At 46.5% G+C, this 20,370-nt stretch overlaps 1 protein-coding gene across 8 annotated transcripts in view; it reads left to right on the forward strand.

Moving 5' to 3' along the window:
• FAM193A (family with sequence similarity 193 member A) overlaps positions 1 to 20,370 on the forward strand; it is a 195,569-nt gene that overhangs the window by 77,187 nt on the left and 98,012 nt on the right. For all 8 annotated transcript variants that reach the window (XR_008524955.2, XM_063723274.1, XM_054554918.2 and 5 more), the window contains exons 3-5: positions 12,063 to 12,196; positions 13,202 to 13,369; positions 17,564 to 17,798. Coding sequence is in view for 7 of the 8 variants with exons in the window: in XM_063723274.1 (XP_063579344.1) it covers positions 12,063 to 12,196; positions 13,202 to 13,369; positions 17,564 to 17,798 (537 nt within the window). In the remaining variant the exon portion in view is untranslated. The remainder of the gene's footprint in view (positions 1 to 12,062; positions 12,197 to 13,201; positions 13,370 to 17,563; positions 17,799 to 20,370) is intronic.

Genomic DNA, 20,370 nt, shown 5'->3' on the forward strand with positions numbered 1-20,370 from the left:
GCAGGTGGATTGCTTGAGGCCAGGAATTTAAGACCAGTTTGGGTAACATAGTGAGATCCTGGTTTTACAAAAAATAAATACATTTTCCCAAAGTATTTTATATTTTCTTGCTATTTTAAATGTACTCTAAAAAGTTTCAATATTTGTTTATTGCTAGTACATAGAAATTCAGCTTTTTTTTTTTTTTTTTTTTTTGGATATTGGCCATGTGTACTGTAAAAACTCATTTATTAGTTCTATGGGCCTTTTGGTAGATTCCTTTGGATTTTCTTTCTTTCTTTTTTTTTTTTTTTCTGAGACAGAGTTTTGCTCTTGTTGCCCAGGCTGGAGTGCAATGGCGCGATGTCGGCTCACCACAACCTCTGCCTCCTGGGTTCAAGCAATTATCCTGCCTCAGCCTCCTGAGTAGCTGGGATTACAGTCTTGTGCCCCCATGCCTGGCTAATTTTGTATTTTTAGTATAGAGACGGGTTTCTCCATGTTGGTCAGGCTGGTCTCGAACTCCCGACCTCAGGTGATCCGCACGCCTTGGCCTCCCAAAGTGCTGGGATTACAGACATGAGCCACCCTACCTGGCCTTTTTTTTTTTTTCTTTTTTTTTTTTTTGAGACAGAGTCTCGCTTTGTAGCCCAGGCTGGAGTGTAGTGGCACAATCTTGGCTCACTGCAACCTTTGTCTCCTGGGTCCCGGTTCAAGCAATTCTCTTGCCTCTCAGTTTCCCGAGTAGCTGAGATTACAGGTGCGCACCACCATGCACAGCTAATTTTTGTATTTTTAGTAGAGACGGGGTTTCACCATGTTGACCAGGCTGCTGTTGAACTCCTGGCCTCATGATCCACGCGCGTCAGCCTCCCAAAGTCCTGGGATTACAGGCCTGAGCCACCGCACCCGGCCTTCCTTAAAATTTTCTATGTAGATGATCATGTCGTCTGCAAATAATGTGTTTCTTACTTTGCAATCTGTATGTCTTCATTTTTTCTTGCCCAATTCCACTGACTAGTTCTTCCAATGTGAGATTGAATAGGAGTGGTGTGAGTAGGCATCCTCTTGCTCATGATCTTAGGGGAAAGCATTTGGTCTTTCATCATGTAGTATAGATCAGATTGAGGAAATTTACTTATATTTTTAGTTTGCTAAGAATTATCATTATGAATAGATATTGAATTTTGTCATACTCTCTACATCTGTTAAGATGATAACAGTTTTCCTTTTTTAGTTAGTGAAATAAATTATGGTGATTTTCAAAATGTTGGAAAACCTTGCATTCCTGGGATAACTCACATTTGGTTGTGATGTATTATCCTTTTGCTAGGTTGCTGGATTGGATTTACTAATGTTTTGTTAAGGATTATTGTGTCTATGTTCATGAAGGATATTAGTCTATAATTCTTGTCTCACATCTTTGTGTGGTTTTGATGTTAGGCTAATACTTCATTATAAAATGAGCTAGGATGTATTTTCTCTTTGATTTTCCAGAAAGGAAAAGTTTGTGTAAAATTGGCATTATTTCTATCTTAAGTGTTTGGCAGAATTCACCAGTAAAGCTGTCTTGGTCTGAAGTTGCCTTATTGGGAAGATTTTGAACTACAAGTTCAATTCATTTGATAGAGGTTGTCTGTTTCTTTGTTAGTGAACTGTGCTAGTTTTTGTCTTTAAGGAAATTTGCCCATTTTATATTAAATGTTGTGACATAGTTGTTCAGAATATTTATTACCTTTTTAATTTCCATAGGATCTGTAGTGATTGCTTCCCTCTTCTTTTTATTCCTGATACCAGTTTTTTGAGTTTTGTCTTTTTCCCCCTAAGACTGGCTGGATAATTTAACTGATCTTTTCCAAGAACCACATTTTGTTTTAATTGCTTTTCCATTTTCTTTTTTGTTAATTTTGCTCTTTATTAATTTCATTCCTCTACTTATTTTTTATTTTTTTTTTTAAAAGCAGTCGAAGCGGTGGGAGTCAAGAAGGAACAAAGAAATCTGTACTGGTTGTGAACAGTTAGTTATCAACAGCACTGCATTTGTACCAGCCTGTTTGTTACCAACAGCATTGCATTTGTACCAGCCTGTTTGGGTTTCTTAAGGTGGAAGTTTACATCATTTTATTTGAGACCTTTCTTCTTTTCTAATGTGTTTAATTCTATACATTTCTTTTAAAATTTGCACCAATCACACAGGATCTATAAATTTCTGTCTAAGCATTCCTTTAGCTGCATCCCACAAATTCTGGTTTTTCATTCTACTCAAAATATTTTATAATTGCCTTTATTATGATTTGTTCATTGACCCATGTTTTGTTCAGAAGTATGTTTTTATTTTATTTTTTATTATTATTTTTTTGAGACAGAGCCTCGCTCTGTCACCAGGCTGGCGTGCAGTGGTGCAATCTCAGCTCACTGCAACCTCTGCCTCCCGGGTTCAAGCAATTCTCCTGCCTCAGTCTCCCAAGTAGCTGGGACTACAGGTGTGCGCCACCACGCCCAGCTAATTTTTGTATTTTTTGTAGAGACAGGGTTTCACCATGTTGGCCAGGATGGTCTTGATCTCCTGATCTCGTGATCTGCCGGCCTTGGCCTCCCAAAGTGCTGGGATTACAGGCACGAGCCACCGTGCCCGGCCTATTTTACTTTTTTAGACAGAGTCTCAGTCTGCACCCAGGCTGGAGTGTAGTGGCGCGATCTCAGCTCACTGCAACCTCTGCCCCCTTTGGTTCAAGCGATTCTCCTGCCTCAGCCTTCTGAGTAGCTGGGATTACACGTGCACACCACCATGCCCGGCTGATGTTTGTATTTTAGTAGAGACAGTGTTGCCCAGGCTGGTCTCGAACTCCTGAGCTTGGGCAATCCGCCCGCCTCAGCCTCCCAAAGTGCTTGGGTTAAGGCTTGAGCCACCGCGCCCGGCCGAAACTTCTAAATGTAACTATGGATTGGTATATTTATTTCAATTTCTACTTTAGGTATTTTGAGCTCTGTTGTTATTTACCATTTAGCACTGTTATTTCTAATTGTTGAATCAATGCCACCATCATCATCAGCAGCATCAGCATCTCCCTCTTTGTTGTTACTAATCTTTGTTGTGAAGCAAACTTTGTCTTATACGGAGAGCCACCTAGCCTTTTTTCATTAGTATGTACATGGAATATGGTTTCCCAACCTTTCTTTTTAACCTGTCTTTATCATCTCTTGTAGCTTAGGAGATCTTGCTTTTTTAAAGTCCAGTCTGACCTTCTCTGCTAATAATTGTAGTATTTACACTCTTTCTATTTAATGTAATTAGTGATCCGTTTGGGTTTAAACATACCATCTTGCATTTTTTCTCCTATTTTTCCCATCTGTTATTTGTTACTCTTCTTTTAAATGAATTGAATTTTTTTTTTTTTTTTTGAAACGGGGTCATACTCTTGTCACCCAGGCTGGAGTGCAGTGGCGCGTGATCTCTGCTCACTGCAAGCTCCACCTTCCAGGTTCACACCATTCTCCCACCTCAGCCTCCTGAGTAGCTGAGACTACAGGCACCCGCCACCACACCCAGCTAATTTTGTTTTTGTATTTTTAGTAGAGACACGGTTTCAACATGTTATTAGCCAGGATGGTCTCGATCTCCTGACCTCATGATCTGCCCACCTTGGCCTCCCAAAGTGCTGGGGTTACAGGTGTGAGCCACTACGCCCGCCCAATGAATTGAATATTTTAGGTGGCTGGGTGTGGTGGCTCTCGCCTGTAACCCCAGCACTTTGGGAGGCCGAGGTGGGTGGATTACCCAAGCTCAGGAGTTCGAGACCAGCTTGAGCAACACGAAGAAACCCCGTCTCTACTAAAATACAAACATTAGCCGGGTGTGGTGGCACACGCCTGTAATCCCAGCTACTCAGGAGGCTGAGGCTGGAGAATTGCTTGAACTTAGGAGGCGGAGGTTGCAGTGAGCTGAGATCGTGCCACTGCACTCGAGCCTGGGCAACAGAGTGAGACTCCATCTCCAAAAAAAAAAAAAATTAAAAGAAAAATATTTTTTGACCCATGTATTTGGTCAGAAGTATGTTTTTATTTTATTTTATTTTATTTTATATATATGTATATATATTTTTTTGAGACGGAGTCTCACTGTGCTCCCAGGCTGGAATGCAGTGGTGCCATCTCAGCTCACTGCAACCTCTGCCTTCCGGGTTCAAGCAATTCTTCTGCCTCAGCCTCCCGAGTAGCTGGGATTACAGGCGCCCACCACCGCACCCGGCTAATTTTTGTATTTTTAGTAGAAGTGGGGTTTCACCATCTTGGCCAGGCTGATCTCAATCTCCTGACGTCGTGATCCGCCTGCCTCACCCTCCCAAAGGGCTGGGATTACAGGCGTGAGCCACCGTGTCTGGCCTATGAATATTTTAAACTCTTTCATTTTGTCTCCTGTTGACCATACTACCTATATTTCTTTTTCTTTGTTTTATAATTTTTTAGCTATAGCTTCCACTTTTCAGCCTGTACTCTGAAAGAATAGTATACCACTTCACATGTAATGTAAGTACCTTAACAGTGGTATACTTGGAGCGCCAGCATTTCTGGTGCTAATGTAGTCGTGTATTTTTCTTATGTGTATTATACACCTCAGCATACATTGTCATGTTTTTTTTTTCCTTGCTTTAAATAGCTAATTATCTTTTAAAAAGACCTTATAAATAAGTTCTTGACCCACATCTTTATCATGTGTGGTGCTCTCCATTCCTTTGTGTAGATCCACATTTTCATTTGGTATTATTTTCCCTCTGTCTCAAGAACTGCCTTTAACGTTTCCTGTAGGCCAAGGTAGCTTCTGTTTGAAAGCTTTTATTTTGCCTTTGTTTTAAAAGATATTTCTGTTTGGAATTTGAGGTTGTTGGTCATTTCTTTCATGGCCTCCCCAGTTTGTGATGAGAAACATGTCATCGTTATCTTTGCTCCTGCATATGTAAGGTGACTCGTTTTCCTCTCTGTGCTTCTGAGATTTGCACTTTGTCACTGGTTTTCAGCAGTTTGACTGTGATGGGCCTCAGTGTGCTTTGCTTTGTGTTTAGTGTGCTTTGGGTTAATTGAGCTTGCAGTGAGTGTGGGCTTACATAGTATGAATTTATAGTTTCATCAAATTTAGAAATATTTCAAGTATTTCTTCACATAGTCCCCTTTTTTTCTGGGATGTTAGACATCTTGAGTTTGTCCTACAAATGCTTTGTCCATTTTTTCAGTTTTCTCTGTGCTTCATTTTGGATTTATTTATTTATTTATTTATTTATTTATTTATTTATTTTGAGACAGAGTCTTGCCCTGTCACCCAGGCTGGAGTGCAATGGTGCGATCTCGGCTCACTACAACCTCTGCCTCCTGGGTTCAAGTGATTCTCCTGCCTCAGCATCCTGAGTAGCGGGGATTATAGGTGCCCGCCACCATGCCCAGCTTTTTTTTTTTTTTTTTGAGACGAAGTTTTGCTCTTGTTGCCCAGGCTGAAGTGCAGTGGTGTGATCTCGGCTCACTGCAACCTCCTCCTCCTGGGTTCAAGTGATTCTCCTGCCTCAGCCTCCTGAGTAGCTGGGATTACAGGTGTGTGCCACCACACCCGGCTAATTTTGTATTTTTAGTAGGGACAAGGTTGTTCCATGTTGGTCAGGCTGGTCTTGAACTCCTGACCTCAGGTGATCCTCCCACCCTCGGCCTCCCAAAGTGCTGCGATTACAGGTGTGAGCCACTGTGCCTGGCCAATTTTTGTATTTTTTTGTAGAGGTGGGGTTTCACCATGTTGGTCAGACTGGTCTTGAACTCCTGACCTCAGGTGATCCACCTGCCTTGGCCTCCCAAAATGCTGGGATTATAGGCGTGAGCCACCGCGCCTGGGCTGGATTACTTTTATTGCCTGTGTTTAGGTTTATTGGTATTCTGATCTGCTTAATCTGCCAAGTCTATTTAGTGTATTTTTTTCTTTTATGTCTTATTTCTCAGCTCTGGAAGTTTCATTTGGTTTACTTATTTATTGACATCTTCAGTTTCTCTTCCCATCATGTTTATTTTTCCTCTGTTTCTTGAACATATGGAGTTTCTTTATAATTGCCAATTTCAGATTCTCGACTGTTAGTTGTATCGTCTCTATTTTTGGGGGGATCTGTTTCTTTTTTTCTTTTTTATTTTTTTGAGATGGAGTCCTCACTGTGTCACCCAGGCTGGACTGCAGTGCTGTAATCTCGGCTCACTGCAACCTCCGCCTCCTGGGTTCAAACGATTCTCCTGCTTCAGCCTCCTGAGTAGCTGGGATTACAGGCACGTGCCACCATGCTAATTTTTGTATTTTTAGTAGAGCTAAAAATACTAATTTTTGTATTTTTAGTAGAGATGGGGTAATTTTTGTATTTTTAGTAGAAATGGGGTTTCATCATGTTGGCCAGGCTGCTCTCGAACTCCTGACCTCAGGTGATCCGCCCGCCTCTGCCTCCCAAAGTGCTGGGATGATAGGCGTGAGCCACCGTGCCTGGCCTGGGGAATTTCTTTCTTTCTTTGTTTCTTTTATTTTTTTGAGACAATGTCTCTCTCTGTCACCCAGGCTGGAGTGCAGTGGCACGATCTAGTCTCACTGCAACCTCCCCTTCCTCGATTCAAGCAATTCTCCTGCCTCAACCTCTCGAGTGGCTGGGATTGCAGGCTTGTGCCTCCATGCCTGGCTACATTTTGTATTTTTAGTAGAGATGGGATTTTGCCATGTTGGTCAGGCTGGTCTCGAACACCTGACCTCAAGTGATCCACTCGCCTCATCCTCTGAAAGTGCTGGGATTACAAGCGTGAGCCACTGCACCTGGCCTGGGGGATCTGTTTCTATTGATTGGCTTTTCCTCCTTCTTAAGAGTCATTGTCCTGCTTTTGGTTTTGTTACTGGATGCTGGACATTGTGAATTTTACATTGTTAATTGCTGAATTTTGTTATTTTTCTTTTAAATTGTGTTAGACTTGGGTGAAACATGACTGAGGTTAAATCTGTATATGATGAGTGCTATAATGGGACACATTTAAGGATTTAATATGTAGTCATCATGTACCCTATTTTAAGACTTACCTTCATCTCTTATCTCCAGGAAATGTTGCTTTCAAGTTCTTGATTGCTCTTCTGAGTGTACTGCATTCCAGCCATGATCATAGGCGCTGATGTACCATAGTGAGCAAGTAGATAGGTTCTGGCTCTCATGAACTGATATTCCAGTGTTGAAGACACATAAAAAAACAAGAACACAGTAGAACACCAGGATTTCAGATAGCAGTTTAATAGAGGAGATTAACTGGGGTGTTTAGGTTGATGAGTAAGCCAGAGCTCAGGAGATGGGCACCGCGCTCATAATCAGAAGAAGCACATTTTTAACATAAAGAATAATTACCAAGTGGCAGGGTATGGTGGCTCATGCCTGTAATCCAGCACTTTGGGAGGCTGAGGCAAGCGGGATCACCTGAGGTCAGGAGTTGGGAGACCAGCCTTGTCAACGTGATGTAACCCCGTCTCTACTAAAAATACAAAAATTAGCCAGGAGTGGCGGTGGGCTCCCGTAATCCCAGCTACTCAGGAGAATCGTTTGAACCCAGGAGGCAGAGGTTGCAGTGAGCCGAGATCACAGCATTGCACTCCAGCCTGGGCAAGAAGAGTGCAACTCTGTCTCAAACAAAAAAAAGGAGTAATTAATAAGTAGCGACAAGTCAGCCACCCAGATCTGTTAAGTGAATGCTAAAGAATATGGCCAGGGCAGATTTAGGGAGCAGCCACTAACGGGAGCTTAGGGAGGGGACTCAAGAAAGGAACAAACTTGGAAGAGGCCCTGACATGGAAGGGGTGTCGTTATGCCCCACTGGGTAGCAGAGAGGCTCCCTGAGGTCCTGCAGGCTGGGACTGAGTGCTGGAGAGTGCGTGCCTCTCAGTCCCCCACACACCACTGATGAGGAGCTGCCTTAGGGTAAGAGCAAGATGAGAAAAGCACAGGAACCTGGAGGGAGACCCCTTCTTCTTCAGTGTACCTGTAGCACCCTCCACCCACAGGACCACACATTGTACCTACCTGCTGGCAGAGGAGAAATGTTTACAGGGTGCAGCTCCTTCATTGTAAGTGTGGCGAAGAAGGGTGGATTTGGAGTTGAGAGGCAAAAAAATTAATTGACTCAACCAGCCTCCTGGAGTAGGTGATCTTTTTGCTGCGGCCTGATGGGACAGTATTCTACAGTCTACCAGAAGCCAATCATAGGCTCACTGGCTAAGGGTACGAGGCAAAGGGAGCAAGGGCAGTGACTTAAAAGCAGAACTTTGACCTGAGCAACCTTGTAAGCTGTGGTAAGAAATACAGCATTTGCTCCTAAGTGAAGTGGAGGAGAACAGAGGTTTTATGTAGGGAGCTCTGTGATCTCACTCTGCTGCTGCCTGGAGAATGGATGATTAGCAGGTACATACGGAAATAGGTGTGCCACTAGAGAGAGCCAGTGCAGCTGTGCAGGCAAGAGGTAGGTGATGATGGCTTAGACTGGGTTGGAAGCAGCGGAGGAAGAATGGGTGGATTGTGGAGGTGTTTAGGATTGAGGTGGAGTGGACAACTTTGCTGTTAGATGGGCATGGGATGGAGGAGAGCATGAACCTCGCTTGTTGAAGGGAACGGACTCACTTAGGGAACAGCCTCTTCTACCACTGCCCTCTCCTTGCCCTACCATGCCTCATCAATCAGAACTCCATGGCCTTCCAGCCACTTTTGGTATTGGAATAGCCACATTTTCAGGTACTCAGGTCCAGTCTACATAAAAACCTAAATGTGGCTGAGTGTGGTGGCTCAACGCCTGTAATCCCAGCACTTTGAGAAATGAAGGTGGGCGGATCATTTGAGCTCAGGAGTTTGAGACCAGCCTGAGCAACATGGCGAAGCCCTGTGTCTACCAAAAATACAAAAAATTAGCCAGTTGTGGTAGCGCATGCCTGTGGTCCCAGCTACTCAGGAGGCTGAGGTGAGACAATTGCTTGAGCCTGGGAGGTGGAGGTTGCAGTCAGCTGAGATTGCACCACTGAACTCCAGCCTGGGTGATAGAGCGAGACCCTGTCTCCAAAAAAAAAAACCTAAATGTCTCATCTAATTAATTCAAAGCCTCTTCCCCTCAAGTTAAGTGATGGCAGGAGTCCCCAAGGGCAGAGGGCGGTGGTATATGTCCTGCTTCCTTATGCCTGTCCTGTTCCTCCAGGATGGAGAAGGGGCACTGGAGCAGAGACTTGGGGGTCTTTGTTCTCTGCTGGGTTGTCTAGGGTTCTTTTTGGCCCACTAGCACTAGGCCTGTGGTCCAATGGGTGGCCCAGTGATTGCTGGCTCTTTCTTGTTGAGGGCCGGCGGGGGGATGCTGCTTTAGCATGCTCAGGCTGCTGCAACAAAATACCATGGGCTAGGCTGCTTGTAAACAGCGGACGTTTATATCTTATAGTCTGGAGGGCTGGAAGGTCTAAGATCAAGGTGCTGGCAGATTGGTGCCTGGGGAGGGCCGAGCTTTGGTTCATAGCTGGTGCCCTCTCACTGTCCTCGTGCGGTGGAAGGACGTGGCAGCTCTCTGGGGCCTTCTTTATAAAAGGACACTAATCCCATTCACGAAGACTCCATCCTCATGACCTAATCACCGCCTAAAGGCCCCACTTCCTGATAACATTACCTTAGGGGTGAAAAATTTCAACTTATGAATGGGGGCGGGTGGGGGCACAAACATTCAGAACAGAGCAAAAACATTCAGACCTTTGGGCACTTCTGAGACCTTGGTAGGGACTTCGTGCTGGACTGTCTAGTGGAAACTGTGTGTGACACAACCAGCCTGCCCCCTACCCCCTACCACTGCCGTCCCGCACTCTGCTCCTCTTCCCTCATGGTGTAATTCTGGGGTCTGCTTCCCCAGCAGGACCTATTTGGGGTGGGATTCTTTCAGGATGACACAAGCTCTTATCCTCCTGTGTGCTGGCGGCAGCTGAGCTAGGTCCCTTGCATTTTTTTTTTTGAGACGCAGTCTCGCTTTGTCACCAGGCTGGAGTGCAGTGACGCGATCTCGGCTCACTGCAAGCTCTGCCTTCCGGGTTCAAGCAATTCTCCTGCCTCAGCCTCCCGAGTAGCTGGGACTACAGGTGTGCGCCACCACGCCCGGCTAATTTTTGTGCTTTTTTAATAGAGACGGGGTTTCACCATGTTGGCCAGAATGGTCTCGATCTCTTGACCTCGTGATCTGCCCGCCTCGGCCTCCCAAAGTGCTGGGATTACAGGCGTGAGCCACCGCGCCTGGCCGGTCCCCTGCTGTCTTAATCCTCTGCCCACTTAGCAACACTCAGGCTTTTCTGCTGCAGGGTCTTACCTGCAAGGCCTGCACCAGTGTCTGTGTGCCCCAACTCCACAGCACCCGCCACAGGCCCTTGGGAGCTTCCTTGTCCTCTGAACAGACCTTGCCAAGTCCAGCCCAGGGTGAGCCCCAGGCTCTTTGCCACAGGCCACCACCCGTCTCTCTGGGGGCTTGTCTCAGTGGCTTCATGCTTGACTGGGGGAGGGGTTGGTGAGGAGAGCACACTTTTCCTTGTGGGGACCAGAGTGGGAATAGTGCAATACTCATGACTTAGGGGTGAATTCCTTTCTGGAAGTCTCTCTTGTGACTGTGATTCTCTTCCTCATGCTGTGGGGGTCGGGGGGACGCAATGATTATGGAGCTGGCAGCCCCTGTCATGAGCCTGGGGAAGGCTCTCTAGCACCCTGCATCACCCTGTGGGCACCTTCAGCTCTGAGACCTGAGCCCCTGTTCCCAAGGAGCAGAGTCCTTCTCAGGGCCTCTTCTAGAAGGAGCCCCGGTGCCGATGGATGGGTAACTGAGCGGGAGGAGGAACCTAAGGTTGTGTTGTGTTCTCTAGTTGTTGGTGAAATCCTTTTGGCGTGGGACATAGGAAGGACTTTGCCCAGTGTTCTGTCTCTCTTTTTTTTTTTTTTTTTGAGACAAAGTCTCGGTCTGTTTCTCAGGCTGGAGTGCGGTGGCGCGATCTCGGCTCACTGCAACCTCCGCCTCCCAGGTTCAAGCGATTCTCCTGCCTCAGCCTCCCGAGTAGTTGAGATTACAGGCGTGCACCACCATGCCTGGCTAATTTTTGTATATTTAGAAGAGACGGGTTTCACTGTGTGGATCAGGCTGGTCTTGAACTCCTGACCTCAGGTGATCCGCCTGCCTTGGCTTCCCAAAGTGCTGGGATTATAGGCGTGAGCCACTGCACCCGGCCAAGTGTTCTCTTTCTTAAGCCTCCTTGTTCCTCAGAGCAGGCAGTGCAGGCTATGGGATTCCCCAGGACGGAGAGGCCTCTGCGCCGGCTGCTTGATGCTAGGCTCAGAGAGGCCACTAGGTTTCTACCAGGTGCTGTCTCAGGCAGCCATGGGCACATCACTTTCCAGAGGTGCCCACTGAGGTGGTCATTGTGTGTGCTGATTAGGACACTGGGAGTAAAACTGTTCCTTTTTAAATTTCATATAAATTAATTTTTATACTTTTTAAAAAAATTTAAATAGAGATGAGGTCTTGCTGTGTTACCCAGGCTGGTCTCAAACATCTGGGCTCAAGCGGTCCTCCCATCTCGGCTTCCCAAAGTGGTGGGATTACAGGTGTGAACCACCATGCCCAGCCGAATTGTTTCCTTTTTGTGTGTATGTGTGTGTCTGTGTGACAATGTCTCTGTCACCCAGACAGGAGTGCAGTGGGGCATTCTCACGGCTGACTATAGCCTCAACTTCCCAGGCTGAAGTGATCCTGTCACCTCAGCCTCCTGGGTAGCTGGGACTACAGGCGGGCACCAACATGCCTGGCCTATTTTTTGTATTTCTTGTAGCAGTGGTGTTTCACCATGTTGCCCAGCGATCCACCCACCTCAGACCCCCAAAGTGCTGAGATTACAAGTGTGAGCCACCGTATCCGGCCAAGATAGTTTTTTTTCAATGTCTAGGTTTTACAGTTTTTTAAAAGGCATTTTTCTGAACAGTTAATAAAAAATTGATGCCTTGAACATTTTAACATAACTGGTCTATTCTGTTCTCTTTTTAAAACAGAGCCAAGATTTTCTTCTTCACTCCTCGCTTGGTAGCTCCCAGCCGGAGGCCGGCAGTGGTGGGAGGCTCGCTCTGGGCGCACAGACGCTGCCTTCAGACACCGCATGCTCGTGCGAGGCCTGCAGTGAGCGCAGGTATGTGACGTGTGTGCCACGTTGCTCACATCTGTCCACAATGACATGCAGACCTGCATATTGGAGCTGGACCGAGAAACTGGGCTAATGTGACAGACAGCAACAAGAGTAAGGCAGTTGCTTCGCTATTGAGAGAAAGAACCATATGAGTAAGACAAAAACTCCTGCTCTTGAGGAACTGGCACTAGGAAGCATCCTCAGAACAAGAGAAGGAGTCCTTAAATAATCAGAATCTAAGAGCAGCCTCAGTGAATGAGAGGAGTGATGGGGGAGAGCCTGACTGGCTGCCGCTCAGTGGCTGAGGGGAGAGCCCCGGAGCTCATCTTTTTTTTTTTTTTTTGAGACAGGGTCTGGCTCTGTCCCCGAGGCTGGAGGGCAGTGGTGTGATCTCCGCTCACCACAACCTCCGCCTTCCAGGCTCAAGTGATCCTCCCACCTCAGTCCCGGTATCTGGGACTACAGGCGCGCACCACCATGTCGGGCTAATTTTTGTATATTTTATAGAGATGGGGCTTCGCCACGTTGCCCAGGCTGGTCTCAAACTCCTGGACTCAAACGATTAGCCCGTCTTCACCTCCCAGAGTGCTGGGATTACAGGCATGAGCCACCATGCCCAGCCCAGGAGCACATCTAAAAACACTCTGTGCTGTGGCTCAGGAAGGAATGCATGTAGCCAAGTGGGGGCCAAAGGGTGGGGGCAAAGCTGCCCATTAGGTACCTTGGAGGTGAAGGCCAGGTCAGCAGTGGGGATGTGGGTACCCTAATTGTGGACATTAGCCACAGACGCTCCTGTTATCTGTGCAATGTCTAAGATCTTACGCAGAGTGCACCCTAGGAGCTGTGCTGGGGATGCCATCAACCCTCTGCACTGACAGCAGCCTGATTGCCGGCTCCTGGGAGCTGGACAAGGTGCAAGAGCCTGGGAGGTCCTCTGAGGACAGTGTGCTAGGTGAGGAAGGGCAGCAGACTGTGGTGACTTTCTAACCTTCCTGTGTTGTCTCATAGAGAAATTTCGGCAGAGGCGGACCGGGAACCTCAGCAGCTGCAGAACTACTGGTCAGAAGTGCGCTACACGGTGCGCTGCATCTATCGGCAGGCAGGAACCCCGCTGGCAGATGACCAGGACCAGTCTCTGGTGCCTGACAAGGAGGGAGTGAAGGAGCTCGTGGATAGGTACGTACTGCCCTTTCCTGTTGTGGCCCCATGCAAACTCCTGCCCTCCCCGCTGCACTTGGAACCACTCCTTTCAGGATGGGCTTTCCTTACAGTGCTCAGATGGGTTTGCTCAGCCTTTGGTGCCTGTCAAGATTGCAGCAGATGAACTGGCAAAAGTGAGCCCCCTAGGCCAAACGTCTTGAATTTTTCTGATTCCGATGAAACGCTATTGCCTGTATAATTACACAAGAAATGTTTCTCTTACTTGTTTGTGTGAAGACTGATGATAATACCTTCCTTTTTGAGTCCCCCTGTGCCAGGGATGATGCAGATTACTTTTACAAGCACTCTTGCCTTTATCAACCCAAGGAGAAAGGCCGAGTTAGCCCATTTATGAAGTGAAAAAATGGGGGCTCTGTGAGGTTGGGTAGCTTGTATGTGTGCCTGTGGCTCATGAGGCCGAGACAGCTGAGGCATGCCTGGCTGTGTGGCTGTTTCTCTTCAGCAGATACCTTATGCTCAGTAACCACACAGAATTTGAGGTGGCCATAATTTTTATTCTTCCTTACAGTTTGATGTAACTTTTTTTTTTTTGAGACGGAGTCTTGCTCTGTCAGCCAGGCTGGAGTGCAATGGCGTGATCTTGGCTCACTGCAACCCCTGCCTCCCGCATTCAAGCTATTCTTATGTCTCAGTCTCCAGAGTAGCTGGGATTACAGGTGCCCACCACCGTGTCGAGCTAATTTTTATATTTTTAATAGAGATGGGGTTTCACCATGTTGGTGTCTAACGTAATCCACCTGCCTTGACCTCCCAAAGTGCTGGGATTACAGGCGTGAGCCACTGCGTCCAGCAACGTAACATATTTTTATGTTTTTTGAAATGTTTCAAATGAAAGCAACAGATTTGAGATGGTCATTTCATGGGTTGATTCTCATTTGGGTTTCTTTCTCACATTTTGAATGCAGCACATTTGGGAGGCTTTTTTTTTTTTTTTTTTTTTTTTTTTCAGATGGAGTCTCACTCTGTTGCCCAGGCTGGTGTGCAGTGGTGTAATCTCAGCTCACTGCAACCTCTGCCGCCTGAATTCAAGCGATTCTCCTGCCTCAGCCTCCTGAGAAGCTGGGATTACAGGCGCCTGCCACTGTGCCCAGCTAATTTTTTTTTTTTTTTTTTTTTGAGATGGAGTCTCACTCTGTCACCCAGGTTGGAGTGCAGTGGTGCAATCTCTGCTCACTGCAAGCTCCGCCTCCTGGGTTCACGCTGTTCTCCTGCCTTAACCTCCCGAGTAGCTGGGACTACAGGTGCCTGCTACCACACCCAGCTAATTTTTTGTATTTTTAGTAGAGATGGGGTTTCACCATGTTAGCCAGGATGGTCTTGATCTCCTGACCTTGTGATCCACCTGCCTCAGCCTCCCAAGGTGTTGGGATTACAGGCATGAGCCACTGTGCCCAGCCGGGAGTTTTATAAACTGATGTTTGCTGTGCAGTAGATTCTTTCCTGAAGGCAGGGATAGTGATGAGCCATAGATTAGGTTAACTCATTGAATTCAGCCAAGTATGTTCAGAGTTTGACCTGTGAGCCACTGGTATTGCATGAGGTCCTTCTCTGTGGTATGTGCTTTTATTAGAAGTTAGGTTTCCAGCCAAGCATGGTGGCTCACACCTGTAATCCCAGCACTTCGGGAGGATTGCTTGGCCCCAAGAGTTCAAGACTAGCCTGGGCAACATAGTGACTTGTCTCTACATAAAATAAAAAACATTAGCTAGGTGTGGTGAAGCACAGTTGTGGTCCTGGTTGCTTGGGAGGCTGAGGCAGGAGGAGCCCTTAAGCCCAGGAGTTCAGTGCTGCATTGAGCTAGGATTGCTCCACTGCACACCAGCCTGGGCAACAGAGTAAAATCCAAAGAAAAAACAAAACAACAAAGAAAGTTAGGTTTCTTAGTGAGTATTAGGAAAAAATGTATAACCTTCACGTCAAACCCATGACTTCACAGCTTATTAACGTTGCAACTTCAGTACTTAAGAGTAGCAGCCAGTGTGTAGTTGATGTGCCCGTATCTGTTGAATGTGTGAGTTATCGAATGAGCTTCCGTAGCATCTTCAGCATATTGCTGTCTCTTTTTTTTTATGAGACAGAGTCTCTCGCTCTGTCACCCAGGCTGGAGTGCAGTGGCGCAGTCTTGGCTCACTGCAAGCTCTGCCTCCCGGGTTCACGCCATTCTCCTGCCTCAGCCTCCCAAGTAGCTGGGACTACAGGCGCCCGCCACCATGCCCGGCTAATTTTTTGTATTTTTAGTAGAGACGGGGTTTCACCGTGTTAGCCAGGATGGTCTCAATCTCGCCTCCCAAAGTGCTGGGATTATAGGCGTGAGCCACTGCGCCCCGCCCCGCTGCCTCCTTTTTGTATAACTTGAAAAAAAAATCTGTTTGCAAAAGTATCACATGGTTATTTCCTTAAATTTATAAAATACAGAAATAGACAACAACAAAAAAAAGGGATCTAAGTCCGACATGCTAAGATAACAGTGAGGTGGGTGTCCAGTCTGCTTCTAAGTTTGGTTGTCTCTGTCAAAATTTGACTCTTCTGCAGCTTTCTTTTAACAGATGAAATGCATTCTGTTTCAGAGGACAGTTTTTTATACTAGTAGTTGAAATTACAATTGTCATGCTCAAAAAATTAATGTCTATCTGAAATGTACTAACCAAAATAAGGAATCCCATCCATCTACACTATTTTTTTAATCCACATTTTCCATAAGGCTTCACATGTTCCATTGCAAGATTTTACTTGGCACTTGTCTTTTACAGCCTAGGTAATATGGCAATTTAAAAATAGAACAGGTGACAACTTTCTTTTCTTTTGACATAATATGGTATGTAGGTGAAAGGATTTACTATGTAAAATCCAGGAGCTGTAGTTTAACACATTTTACAACTCATTTCTATTAGAGTGATGAACTCAAACTGGTTTCTCCTGGTGATGGGTTATGGACGAATTTTTGTTATTATATCAGTGGTTTTAGGTTTCCATCTAGAGGCTCCTGGATTACAATACAATTAAATTTAACCATAGCAATGCCAGTACTGTAGAATAAGTTTTAAAATGTGCATTATCGGCTGGGTGCGGTGGCTCACACCTGTAGTCCCAGTACTTTGAGAGGCCAAGACGGGCGGATCACAAGGTCAGGAGATCGGGACCATCCTGGCTAACATGGTGAAACCTCGTCTCTACTAAAAATACAAAAAATTATCTGGGCGTGGTGGCGGGCCCCTGTAGTCCCAGCTACTCGGGAGGCTGAGGCAGTAGAATGGGGTGAACCCAGGAGGCGGAGCTTGCAATGAGCCGGGATCACACCATTGCACTCCAGCCTGGGCGACAGAGTGAGACTCCACCTCAAAAAAAAAAAAAAAAAAAATGTGGATTATCATACACATATTTGTGTCAATAAAAATAATGGGTTATCCCAAAGTTTGGCCTGAAATTCATGAAAATGTTCATTGCATTTGTGGCTTAGTCATGGGGCATGTATTTTTTTTTTCCTACTTTTCAGCCTACAAATTTTATTTTACACACCTTTATTGTTTTTTTGGTGGGATAATTTTTTAAAAAAAGATAAACTGTGTCTAAAGTTTCCTCTTTTGATAAGCCTAATACAAACCCATTTGGACTGTACACTGAACTTCTAGAAAGAAGGAAAGAGCAGGCTGCCCCAGATCTGCAGCCAGGTGGCACCTCTCCTGGGATCAGTGCTTTTTACTTGTTAACATATAAGCCTTTAAAGGAGTTGTCCCCAGCCTCGTGTCTGAGCGTGTTCATCTGGGGCCAGCTGCTGAGAAGTGGTAGAGTGCTCTTCTAGCTGTGTGAGTTTACGCAACTCACCCAACCTATGTGGGCCAAAATGTTTCCTCTGTAAAGCAGGCACTGAACCCACACACAGCGAACTGAATTAGTGCACGTGCACGAACAGTGCTGTACAGAGAAAGCTCAATAAATATCACTTCCTGTTCCCTAGTGACACTCTGTGCCCCAGATTTCCCATCTGTTAGGTGGGGTGATCGTGCTTCTCACAGGTGATTATGAGGAAGATGACTGTGTGGTCATCCAGAGGTGGTCACCTGTGGAAGGGCTTCAAAAAAGATGCTCACTGACATCAGAGCACCCATGGGCCCTGGTGGGCAGGCCCTGGTGACCCTCTTCTCTGTGCAGGCTCTGTGAGAGGGACCCCTACCAGCTGTACCAGCGTCTGGAACAGCAAGCTCGAGAGTATGTGCTGGAGATGAAGGTCCGCCTGCTCCGGCAGCTGTCGGCTGCAGCCAAGGTGAAGGCACCATCTGGCCTGCAGGGCCCGCCGCAAGCGCACCAGTTCATCTCCCTCCTGCTTGAGGAGTACGGCGCCCTCTGCCAGGCCGCACGCTCCATCAGCACCTTCCTTGGCACTCTGGTAAGAGAGAAAATGCGTGTTTTTCTTTCTGTTTGGATGAACTGAAGAGAAGCATGTGGCAAGAGGAAGCCTCTCACGCATGTGTGCTGACCTCGCTGTCACACCCCACACACTGTCATAGGCCCCTCTTCTCTACAGGAGAGGACCTGTTTCCTCTCCTCTTTGTCTTTCCTCTGGACTTTGCCACTGGATAAAAGCATTGGGTGGATTGATAACCAGGTGACACCTCATGGAAGTACTGTTTGGAGGACCTTGAGGCCCAGGGAACGAGGCATGGGGGCAGTTTGAGGGGAGCACTGATGGGTGCCTTTATAAGGAGACAGAGAAATCTCCGGTGTCTCACTTAGGTTGTTCATTCTTTCGTTGCTGTAGACAGAGCTGGTATTAGGTGAAATGCCCATGAAGAGCATGAAGGCTGTAGAAAACAGCTTGTTTACAGCCCAGTGGCATTCATTCATTCATGCAGGCATGCATTCACTCAGCAAGCCAGCACTGAGTTAAGGGTCTGCTTGCAGTCTCAAGACAGGCCCTATCACCATCCTTGCCAATGGGGATCTGACAGTCCTAACAAAAGAGACACACAGATGGGTCCGATTGCCTCTAAAGAGGAATCACTACATTGGGCGGAAGGAGCATGGTATAGAAATATGGTTACGAGTAGGCGGTGGTCAATCCTCAACAGCCTCAGTGCCCCCACGCTTTGGAAGGAGACCATGCGTCCCAGAGACAAGCCCTCAAAGCTTCCTTGACTGTTACTAATAGTCTATGGAGTTTTTCATCACTTAAACTTTATTATTAAATAATACTTAACTGTATTTGGGTGCTAGTTTTGGGTGCTTTCTTTCTTTTAATAAAGAAAAGGAATTTATTTCTTATTGTTAGGAAGGCTGAGAAGTCCAAGTTTGAGGGGCCACATCTGGTGAGAGCTTTCTTGCAGGTGGGGACTTGGACTCTGAACAGAGTCCAAAGGTGTGGTACAGGGCATCACATGGCAAGAGGGCTGAGCATCAGTTTTGGGTGCTTTCTTAGTGGTAAACCTACATTTTGAAACAAATACAGTAAGCATTGGCATTGGTCTTTATCTGATTCTCAAGTTGATGGACCCTCTTAGAAAAATTTACATACAGCCCGGGCGTGGTGGCTCATACCTGTAATCCTAGCACTTTGGGAAGCCAAAGTGGGAGGATCACTTGAGCCCAGGAGCTTGAGACCAGCCTAGGCAACATGGGGAGACCCCATCTATACCAAAAAAATTTAAAATTAAATTAACCAGGCGTGATGACACATGCTACTCAAGAGGCTGTGAGGCAAGAGGATCATTTGAGCTCAGGGTTGAGGCTGTGGTGAGCCAAGTGTACTCCAGCCTGGGAATAGAGTGAGATCCTATCTCAAAAAGAGAAGAAAAAATTACATACATGTAATTGTAGGTCATTTCAGGGGGTTCACAGACTTCCTGAAGCTTCACTGCACCAAGCCATGGGGAGGAATCTATTCTGAGAAGAGGTAGTGAGGTGAATGGGTAGGGTGAGGGGCGGGGGGGGGCGGGGGGGGGGGCAGTTATCCTGTTTCAAGGTCTGAGTCCACTGGGTAGTGCCACCAGGCTTCCTTCTGGTACCTTGTCCTTCCTTTGGCATCTGTCGCAGCACTGCCTCCCCGTCTCCACCTGAGAGTCTGCCTGCCCTTCAGAGGTTCAAATCCAGAGCCCCTCCTCTGTCTTCTACAAGAACATTGGGTCAGGTTAAGAAGGATGCTCTCCAGCCCACCTAAACCTGGTGCCCAGAGAGACTCTGGTAGTGAAGACAGCAGCTGTTGCTGCTCTCCAGAAAGTGCTGGCGAGGTCTGCGCCTCCTCAGATAGTTGCTGTAGGACGCTGTTTTATGAAGCTGACAAAAATCAATTTGAACCATATTTATTAGAGCAAATTCTTAGCAGTTTACATAGAAATAATTTCTTGTGGCTTGAGGCTGGGTGCAGTGGCTCACGCTTGTAATCCCAGCACTTTGGGAGGCCGAGGCAGGCAGATCACCTGAGGTCAGGAGTTCAAGACCAGCCTGGCCAATATGATGAAACCCCATCTCTACTAAAAATACAAAAATTAGCCGGGCATGGTGGCGGGCGCCTGTAGTCCCAGCTACTCGGGAGGCAGAGGCAGGAGAGTCACTTGAACCCAGGAGGCAGAGGTTGCATTGAGCCAAGATTATGCCACTGCACTCCAGTCTGGGCGACAGAGCGAGACTCTGTCTCACACACAAAACAAAACAAAATAAATAATTTCTTGTGGCTTGAAAAAAATGCATACACCCGGAAGCTGTTTGATTAGTGTCTTTTTTCACTTCCTTTACACATAGAAATATCCACATTGATTTCTAGGGTTCCAGCCGACTAGATACCCTTAACTATTCCTTTCTCCAAGGGAAACAACTGAATTTACTAGATAATAAAAAAATAAGCCGGGCGTGGTGGCTTATGGCTATAATCCCAGCACTTTGAGAGGCTGAGGTGGTTGGATCATCTGAGGTCAGGAGTTAGAGACCAGCCTGGCCAACATGATGAAACCCCATCTCTACTAAAA

This window comes from Pongo abelii, chromosome 3 (genome assembly GCF_028885655.2).
Source record: "Pongo abelii isolate AG06213 chromosome 3, NHGRI_mPonAbe1-v2.0_pri, whole genome shotgun sequence".
Taxonomy (NCBI): domain Eukaryota; kingdom Metazoa; phylum Chordata; class Mammalia; order Primates; family Hominidae; genus Pongo; species Pongo abelii.